The sequence below is a fragment of the Salmo salar genome, chromosome ssa09 (genome assembly GCF_905237065.1).
Source record: "Salmo salar chromosome ssa09, Ssal_v3.1, whole genome shotgun sequence".
Taxonomy (NCBI): domain Eukaryota; kingdom Metazoa; phylum Chordata; class Actinopteri; order Salmoniformes; family Salmonidae; genus Salmo; species Salmo salar.
In genome coordinates this window covers 94,608,319-94,618,934 of record NC_059450.1, presented here as the reverse complement: position 1 = coordinate 94,618,934, position 10,616 = coordinate 94,608,319, and the positions used below count along the sequence as shown (strand labels likewise).

Here is a 10,616-nt window from a genome sequence, read left to right as displayed (position 1 = left end):
GATGGTAGGTAACTGGTAGGCAGGCCTACATTATAATCAAATAGCCACAGCAGCCTATTTGACCACTGTTAAAACTGTAACGTAAAGCGGGTACAGCCTCAGTGTTCACAGTAAAGTTGCACAGAATTTTCACAATGTTCAATGGAGGGAACATTGATTGTAACTTGATCCTACTGCTACGGTTGGATAGAGTGAGGCTGTAACGCCACTCCCTTTCACATCTCTCTCCGTTGATCATTTCACTTGTTGCTGTTTACTGCTACTATAAGAACTAACACAATGGTGATGACCTTTGCTACCAAGCCATAAATGTGCATGATATCTAACAAGGAGAGCGAAGGTAAGGAAAAAGATGTCTGTCTGAATGATTCAACTCTGCCCATAGTTTGAGAAGTGAGAACCCACACACACACACGCTGATCTACAACTTCATGGTTCCATAAACATGCATTAAGATTCTTAGGCAGCTAAACCAACTATTATTTATGCTTTTTTAAACATTATTATTATTATTATTTTTTTTACCAATTTACAAATAGGTGCCCTTCTTTGCGAGGCATTGGAAAACTTCCCTGGTCTTTGTGGTTGAATCTGTGTTTGAAATTCACTGCTTGACTGAGGGAACTTACAGATACATTTACGTGTGGGGTACAGAGATGAGGTAGTCATTCAATAATCATGTTTAACATTATTTTACACAGAGTGAGTCCATGCATCGTATTATGTGTTCTTGCTGAGCAAATTTTTACTCCTGAACTTATTTAGACTTGCCATAACAACAGGGGTTGAAATAATACTTAATGACACAAGACATTTCAGCTTTTCATTTTTAAATAATTTGTTAAAAAATCAATTTCAAATTCAGGCTTTAACAACGACAAAATGTGAAAAGAGTAAAGGGGTGTGAGTACTTTCTGAACGCACTGAGGCCTTTTGTATTACACAGCGGCGTGTCCCAAACGGAATCCTATTTCCTATAATATAATATGGGCCCTTAGTCAACAATAGTGCACGATGTAGGGAATAGGATACTATTTGGTATCAGACAGCATCTCAGTAAGAAAGGTTATGCCAGGAGTACGTTAAGGTTCCGTTTGTTACAAAGTGCCAACACAGCAATTGAAACCTCTTTTGCTTGAATTCATTATAAAAACATGAATATGTTTGAAGGACTCGTACCACTGTATGTGTAGTTCATCTCTTTCCAATCTGCCCTTCCCCCAGTCTACACCTCTACACCTCTACACCAATCTGCCCTTCCCCCAGTCTTCACCTCTACACCTCTACACCAATCTGCCCTTCCCCCAGTCTACACCTCTACACCAATCTGCTCTTCCCCCAGTCTTCACCTCTACACCTCTACACCAATCTGCCCTTCCCCCAGTCTTTACCTCTACACCTCTACACCAATCTGCCCTTCCCCCAGTCTATACCTCTACACCTCTACACCAATCTGCCCTTCCCCCAGTCTTCACCTCTACACCTCTACACCAATCTGCCCTTCCCCCAGTCTTCACCTCTACACCTCTACACCAATCTGCCCTTCCCCCAGTCTTCACCTCTACACCTCTACACCAATCTGCCCTTCCCCCAGTCTACACCTCTACACCAATCTGCTCTTCCCCCAGTCTTCACCTCTACACCTCTACACCAATCTGCCCTTCCCCCAGTCTTCACCTCTACACCTCTACACCAATCTGCCCTTCCCCCAGTCTACACCTCTACACCAATCTGCCCTTCCCCCAGTCTTCACCTCTACACCAATCTGCCCTTCCCCCAGTCTACACCTCTACACCTCTACACCAATCTGCCCTTCCCCCAGTCTTCACCTCTACATCTCTACACCAATCTGCCCTTCCCCCAGTCTTCACCTCTACACCTCTACACCAATCTGCCCTTCCCCCAGTCTACACCTCTACACCTCTACACCAATCTGCCCTTCCCCCAGTCTTCACCTCTACACCTCTACACCAATCTGCCCTTCCCCCAGTCTTCACCTCTACACCTCTACACCAATCTGCCCTTCCCCCAGTCTTTACCTCTACACCTCTACACCAATCTGCCCTTCCCCCAGTCTAGACCTCTACACCTCTACACCAATCTGCCCTTCCCCCAGTCTTCACCTCTACACCTCTACACCAATCTGCCCTTCCCCCAGTCTTCACCTCTACACCTCTACACCAATCTGCCCTTCCCCCAGTCTTCACCTCTACACCTCTACACCAATCTGCCCTTCCCCCAGTCTACACCTCTACACCAATCTGCTCTTCCCCCAGTCTTCACCTCTACACCTCTACACCAATCTGCCCTTCCCCCAGTCTTCACCTCTACACCTCTACACCAATCTGCCCTTCCCCCAGTCTACACCTCTACACCTCTACACCAATCTGCCCTTCCCCCAGTCTTCACCTCTACACCAATCTGCCCTTCCCCCAGTCTACACCTCTACACCTCTACACCAATCTGCCCTTCCCCCAGTCTTCACCTCTACATCTCTACACCAATCTGCCCTTCCCCCAGTCTTCACCTCTACACCTCTACACCAATCTGCCCTTCCCCCAATCTTCACCTCTACACCAATCTGCCCTTCCCCCAGTCTACACCTCTACACCTCTACACCAATCTGCCCTTCCCCCAGTCTTCACCTCTACACCTCTACACCAATCTGCCCTTCCCCCAGTCTTCACCTCTACACCTCTACACCAATCTGCCCTTCCCCCAGTCTTCACCTCTACACCTCTACACCAATCTGCCCTTCCCCCAGTCTACACCTCTACACCTCTACACCAATCTGCCCTTCCCCCAGTCTTCACCTCTACACCTCTACACCAATCTGCCCTTCCCCCAGTCTACACCTCTACACCAATCTGCCCTTCCCCCAGTCTTCACCTCTACACCTCTATACCAATCTGCCCTTCCCCCAGTCTTCACCTCTACACCTCTACACCAATCTGCCCTTCCCCCAGTGTACACCTCTACACCAATCTGCCCTTCCCCCAGTCTTCACCTCTACACCTCTACACCAATCTGCCCTTCCCCCAGTCTTCACCTCTACAGCTCTACACCAATCTGCCCTTCCCCCAGTCTATACCTCTACACCAATCTGCCCTTCCCCCAGTCTTCACCTCTACACCTCTACACCAATCTGCCCTTCCCCCAGTCTACACCTCTACACCAATCTGCCCTTCTCCCAGTCTACACCTCTACACCAATCTGCCCTTCCCCCAGTGTACACCTCTACACCAATCTGCCCTTCCCCCAGTCTTCACCTCTACACCTCTACACCAATCTGCCCTTCCCTCAGTCTATACCTCTACACCAATCTGCCCTTCCCCCAGTCTTCACCTCTACACCAATCTGCCCTTCTCCCAGTCTACACCTCTACACCAATCTGCCCTTCCCCCAGTCTACACCTCTACACCAATCTGCCCTTCCCCCAGTCTTCACCTCTACACCTCTACACCAATCTGCCCTTCCCCCGTCTTCACCTCTACACCTCTACACCAATCTGCCCTTCCCCCAGTCTTCACCTCTACACCTCTACACCAATCTGCCCTTCCCCCAGTCTTCACCTCTACACCAATCTGCCCTTCCCCCAGTCTTCACCTCTACACCTCTACACCAATCTGCCCTTCCCCCAGTCTACACCTCTACACCATACAACGAACGAGTTAGAGGAGACATGAAGAATACTGATGTTACACACACACACACACACACACACACACACACACACACACACACACACACACACACACCCACAGAGACACACACCCACAGACACCCACACTCCCACAGACACCCACCCACACACACACACACACACACACACACACACACAGAGACACACACACCCACAGACACACACACACACACACACACACACACACACACACACACACACACACACACACACACACACACACACACACACACACACACACACACACACACACACACACACACACAGAGGGACGGTGGACCACAGCTCTATTCTACTCCTTCTGTGTAGCAGTTCCTCCTCTCTACGCTTAAACAGACAAATAAAGCTTTTCATTGTTGCTGCTTAGTGCTCATGTCGTTCAGTCAGTTGAATTCCTTTGGACAGGAAAGGAAAACTAACTACAGACATACTAAGAAAAACAAGCCCTCATACCAAACATCCTGGGAAAGATATCCAGCCCAGCTCTGTTCTAAAGTTGATCTTTCTTTCAGGGACTCAACAAAGTCATGTTGTAAATTTGACTGGCTGGGTGTTGTTTTCCTGGCTGGGTGTTGTTATCCTGGCTGGGTGTTGTTATCTTGGCGGGTTGTTGTTATCCTGGCTGGGTGTTGTTATCCTGGCTGGGTGTTGTTATCCTGGCTGGGTGTTGTTTTCCTGGCTGGGTGTTGTTATCCTGGCTGGGTGTTGTTATCCTGGCTGGGTGTTGTTTTCCTGGCTTGGTGTTGTTATCCTGGCTGGGTGTTGTTATCTTGGCGGGTTGTTGTTATCCTGGCTTGGTGTTGTTATCCTGGCGGGTTGTTGTTATCCTGGCTGGGTGTTGTTATCCTGGCTGGGTGTTGTTATCCTGGCTGGGTGTTGTTATCCTGGCTGGGCGTTGTTATCCTGGCTGGGCGTTGTTATCCTGTCTGGGTGTTGTTACCCTGCTCTCATTTCCACAGAGATCTGACAGAACTGTGCTGATTGGAAGATAGTTACAGGGATTTATAGATAGCTTGACAACGTAGCTGATCCTGTATGTAATGAGTTACAGGGATTTATAGATAACTTGACAACGTAGCTGATCCTGTATGTAATGAGTTACAGGGATTTATAGATAACTTGACAACGTAGCTGATCCTGTATGTAATGAGTTACAGGGATTTATCCCACTAAGGTGCAAGATGGATCTTTGTGTAAAAAAATGTGTTTCATAACACCATAGTAACAGTTATTACAAATTCGTTTTGAGTTCCAATCTTGTGCTCTGAGATTATATATTTTCTCTCAATATGTGAGCTGCTTCAAAATGCTCTTTGTATTCCAATAGCAACAGGGTGGCTTCAGGTAACGTTTATTTGACTTTGATACGAAGGAGAAAGTGTTTATGAAGTAACTGAGTCATTGGTCCTCGTTCTGACTTCACATGTCAATTAGGGCTGGGTATTGCCAGGGACCTCACAATACGATATTACCACAATACTTAGGTGCCGACACGATATGTATTGCGATTCTATACTGTGATTTTATTGCGATTTGATGTTCCAAACATATTGTATTCAGTGATAGGCTATTCATTCATCACTAGTGTCAAGGTATTCAGTGATAGGCTATTCAACCATCACTAATGTCAACGTATTCAGTGATAGGCTATTCATCCATCACTAGTGTCAAGGTATTCAGTGATAGGCTATTCAACCATCACTAATGTCAACGTATTCAGTGATAGGCTATTCAACCATCACTAATGTCAACGTATTCAGTGATAGGCTATTCAACCATCACGAATGTCAACGTATTCAGTGATAGGCAATTCAACCATCACTAATGTCAACGTATTCAGTGATAGGCTATTCAACCATCACTAATGTCAACGTATTCAGTGATAGGCTATTCAACCATCACTAATGTCAACGTATTCAGTGATAGGCTATTCAACCATCACTAATGTCAACGTATTCAGTGATAGGCTATACATCCATCACTAGTGTCAAGGTATTCAGTGATAGGCTATTCATCCATCACTAGTGTCAAGGTATTCAGTGATAGGCTATTCATCCATCACTAGTGTCAAGGTATTCAGTGATAGGCTATTCATCCATCACTACTGTCAAGGTATTCAGTGATAGGTCATTCTTCTCAGACAACTTTTCAGACAATAGGTTGTGAGAATATTACCCAAGGATTGAATATGTTACAATAGCCAGAGGGACAGATTCCTAAAACTCCTCTCCTTTGATAGCTTTTGCTTAACTTGGCCCTTTGTGTGATGAATCTCTTGTCATCTTAAACACTGGGATTAGCCTACAGCCCAGCCAGCCAGCCAGCCAACCAACCTGCCCACCATCCATCCAGCCCACCAACCATCCAGCCCACCATCCAGCCCACCAACCATCCAGCCCACCATCCATCCAGCCCACCATCCAGCCCACAAACCAACCAGCCCACCATCCAGCCAGCCCACCATCCAGCCCACCATCCAGCCCAACATCCAGTCCACCATCCAGCCCACCAACCAACCAGCCCACCATCCAGCCAGCCCACCATCCAGCCAGCCCACCATCCAGCCCAACATCCAGTCCACCATCCAACCATCCAGCCCACCATCCATCCAGCCCACCATCCATCCAGCCCACCATCCAGCCCACCATCCAGCCCACCATCCAGCCAGCCCACCATCCAGCCCACCATCCAGCCAGCCCACCATCCAGCCAGCCCACCATCCAGCCAGCCCACCATCCAGCCCACCATCCATCCAGCCCATCATCCAGCCCACCATCCATCCAGCCAGCCCACCATCCAGCCCATCATCCAGCCCACCATCCAGCCCAACATCCAGCCCAACGTCCAGCCCACCATCCAGCCTACCATCCAGCCCCCCAACTAGCCAGCCCACCATCCAGCCCAACATCCAGCCCACCATCCAGCCCATCATCCAGCCCCCCAACCATCCAGCCCACCATCCAGCCAGCCCACCATCCAGCCAGCCCACCATCCAGCCCACCATCCAGCCCCCCAACTAGCCAGCCCACCATCCAGCCAGCCCACCATCCAGCCAGCCCACCATCCAGCCCACCATCCAGCCCACCATCCAGCGCACCATCCATCCAGCCAGCCCACCATCCAGCCCACCATCCAGCCAGCCAGCCAGCCAGCCAGCCAGCCAGCCATTTAATGGAAAATAAACAATTTCATTAACATTCTGCCACAGAGCTCCACTGCCACTGTGTGTGTCTGTGTGTGTGTCTGTGTGTATGTCGGTGTGTGTGTGTGTGTGTGTCTGTGTGTGTGTGTGTGTGTGTGTGTGTGTCTGTGTGTGTGTGTGTATGTGTGTGTGTGTCTGTGTGTGTGTGTGTCTGTGTGTGTGTGTCTGTGTGTGTGTGTATGTGTGTGTGTCTGTGTGTGTGTGTCTGTGTGTGTGTGGGTGGTGCATCTTTTAATACCTGGTTGTAGCAGCACAAGCATGGAGGGCTGAACCCCCTGGCAGTCTGTCTGTCTGTACTGTAGAGCCTGTTTTCCCCTATTCACTATTTTATCCCTCTGTAATTAGTGTTTTACCTCGAGTCACTGGATGTCTCATGGATTCATCCTGTTTGCCAGTGTTTTACCTCAAGTATTTCCAGCTTCATCCCTGTATTGCTGTTTTCCCTCTGGTCACTAGCTGTGTATGATTATTCCCCTTTTTTTTGTTCATCCTCTCCTCCTGAATTCAAGCACATTACAAATAGCACTCTGTTCCCTATATATCTTTTCTGTTGTGTATTTCCTTCTCACTTTTATGGTTTTTTTCTCCAAAGTGGACTTTTATATTGATGTCTTTTATGTGATATTTAGGTTAGTTGTGTCATTCTGTTGCCTTGTCTTTTTCTTTATTTTTTTTTAAATTTTTTTTTTTTTCTTTGTATCATTTTTCCACTCTTCTTCCCCTACTGTATTTATTTATTTTTTTTTTTTCTTTTTTTTTTTTTTTTTTTTCTTGCTATATTGTATTTACTTTCCCAACCTTTTCTTTTTTTCCTCCTTATCTCACCTCATTTCTCACATTTATATACTTATTTTCTCTTAATTCTATTTTGTTTTACTCTGTGTATCTGTGTTGTTGAATTGTCAACTGCTTTCCTTTTTCTGCCGGGTCGCGATTTATTATTTCTCACTTGCCTACCTGTGAATATGTATTGTTTTTATTTTAGTATGACTTATATTTTGAAGTGGGAATTGTGAATCTCAGCATCACTATGTCACTGTTGAATTGCCAATAAACTATAGTTTGGCATAATGTAAACCAGCTATTGATAATTTTATAAAGTTGCATATTTATCTTCCATTATTTACATATATTACAACATTTGTGTTTTTGTATTTCTTTTTTTGAATTCTTCTTTTTCCACCTTTTTTTTTTCTAAATTGATTAAATTATTATTTTTTCTCAGCAATCTACACACAATACCCCATATTGACATCACAATACCCCATAATGACATCACAATACCCCATAATGACAAAGTGAAAAACAGTACTTTTTTTTGTTGCACATTTATAATAAAATAAAAAACAGAATCCTGTTTCCATTGATCATCCTTGAGATGTTTCTACTGATTGTCCACTGTGTAAATTCATTCACTGACATAAGGCACACACCTGTCTATCTATATAAGGTCCCACAGTTGAGTGTCAGAGCAAAAACCAAGCCAGCAAGGGAAGCTGTTCATAGGATAGACATAGGATGAGCACTTGATCCGTTGAAAGCAGATTGTTTTCCTCCAAAACACTAACTGGGAAACGTGCGTTTTGCTCTGATACAACTAATTTGCCTGCTCTCCGTTTGAGATTTCCCGGGTGTATGTGCTGTTCACTGAAATGATGCACCTTCCTCTACCCTCCTCTACCCTCCTCTCCTCTCCTCTACCCTCCTCTCCTCTCCTCTACCCTCCTCTCCTCTCCTCTACTCTCATCTCTTCTCTTCCCTCCTCTCCTTCTCTTCTCTCTCCTCTACCCTCGTCTCCTCATCACTCCTCTCCCTCCCCCTCTACTCCCACCCTCCTCTACCCTCCTCTCTCTCTCCTCTACTCTACTCTACTCCTCTCCTCTACTCTCCCTCCCCTCTCCTCTACCCTCCTCTTCTCTCCTCCCTCTCTACCTCCTCTACTCTACCTCTACCTCCTCTCCTCTACTCTCTCTCACCTCCTCTCCTCTCTACTCTCCTCTCCCTCCTCTCCTCACTCCCTCTACCCTCCTCTCTCCTACTCTCCACCCTCTCCCTCTACCCTCCTCTATTCTACTCTCCTCTCCTACCCTCCTCTCCTCTACCTCCACTCTCCTCTACTCTCCCTCCTCCCTCCCTCCCTCCTCTACTCTCCTCTACCCCTCCTCTACTCTCCCTCCCCTCTCCCTCCCCTACCTCCTCCTCTCTTACTCTCCTCCTCTCCCTCTACCCTCCCCCTCCCCCCTCTCTATCTCCTCTCTCTCCCTACCTCCTCTACTCTCCTCTACCCTCCTCACTCTTCTCCCTCCCCTCTCCTCCTCTACTCTCCTCTCCTCTACTCCTCCACTCTCCTCTTTCTCCCACCCTCCTCTACTCTCCTCTACTCCCCTCTCCTCTCCTCTACTCCTCCTCTCTCTACCCTCTCACTCCTCCTCTCTCTACCTCCCCTTCCTCCTCTCCTCTCCTCTCCCTCCTCTCCTCCTACTCTCCCTCTTACCCTCCCTTCTCTCCTCTCCTCTACCCTCCTCTCCCTCTACTCCTCCTCACCTCCTCTCCTCCTCTCCCTCTACTCACCCTCTCCTCTCCTCTACCCTCCTCTACTCTCCTCTACTCTCCTCTACCCTCCTCTACTCTCCTCTCCTCTCTCTCACTCCTCCTCTCCTCTCCTCTCACTCTCCTCTCTACTCCTCTACCCTCCTCCTCTCCTCTACCTCCTCTCCTCTACTCTCCTCTCCTCTACCCTCCTCTCCTCTACTCTCCTCTACCCTCCTCTCCTCACTCCCCCCCTCCCTCTCCTCTCACTTTCCAAATATATTATATTAGTACTATTCTGTCTCTAACATACAAATGTATTGTATTAGTACTAGTCTGTCTGTAAGATACAAATATATTATATTAGTACTAGTCTGTCTCTAACATACACATATATTATACTTGTACTAGTCTGTCTCTAACACACAAGTATATTGTATTAGTACTAGTGTGTCTCTAACATACGAAGATATTATATTAGTACTAGTCTGTCTCTAACATACAAATATATTATATTAGTACTAGTGTGTCTCTAACATACAAATATTAGTACTAGTGTGTCTCTAACATACAAATATATTATATTAGTTCTAGTGTGTCTCTAATATACAAAGATATTATATTAGTACGAGTGTGTCTCTAACATACAAATATTAGTACTAGTGTGTCTCTAACATACAAATATATTATATTAGTTCTAGTGTGTCTCTAATATACAAAGATATTATATTAGTACTAGTGTGTCTCTAAAATACGAAGATATTATGTTAGTACTAGTCTGTCTCTAACATACAAATATATTATATTAGTACTAGTGTGTATCTAACATACAAATATATTATATTAGTTCTAGTGTGTCTCTAATATACAAAGATATTATATTAGTACTAGTGTGTCTCTAAAATACGAAGATATTATGTTAGTACTAGTCTGTCTCTAACATACACATATATTATATTAGTACTAGTGTGTCTCTAACATACAAAGATTAGTGCTACTGTGTCTCGAACATACAAATATATTATATTAGTACTATTCTGTCTCTAACATACAAATGTATTACATTAGTACTAGTCTGTCTGTAAGATACAAATATATTATATTAGTACTAGTCTGTCTCTAACATACACATATATTATACTTGTACTAGTATGTCTCCAACATACATAGATTAGTACTAGT

General features: G+C 45.8%; 1 protein-coding gene across 1 annotated transcript; it reads left to right on the top strand.

Annotated features, from left to right (window-relative positions):
* The first annotated feature begins 656 nt into the window (after nucleotides 1–656).
* On the top strand, nucleotides 657–6,723 carry LOC123744806 (proline-rich extensin-like protein EPR1). Its single transcript, XM_045724996.1, has 3 exons — nucleotides 657–661; nucleotides 1,225–3,229; nucleotides 6,004–6,723. Exons 1-3 carry the CDS (start codon nucleotides 657–659, stop codon nucleotides 6,721–6,723), a joined length of 2,730 nt encoding a protein of 909 aa, XP_045580952.1.
* Nucleotides 6,724–10,616: the final 3,893 nt, after the last annotated feature.

Excerpts from the sequence above, each read along its gene's own strand:
- LOC123744806 (XM_045724996.1), top strand. Across the intron at positions 3,230-6,003 it reads CAATCTGCCCTTCCCCCAGT|CCTACAGCCCAGCCAGCCAG; the intron begins GTACACCTCTAC and ends CACTGGGATTAG.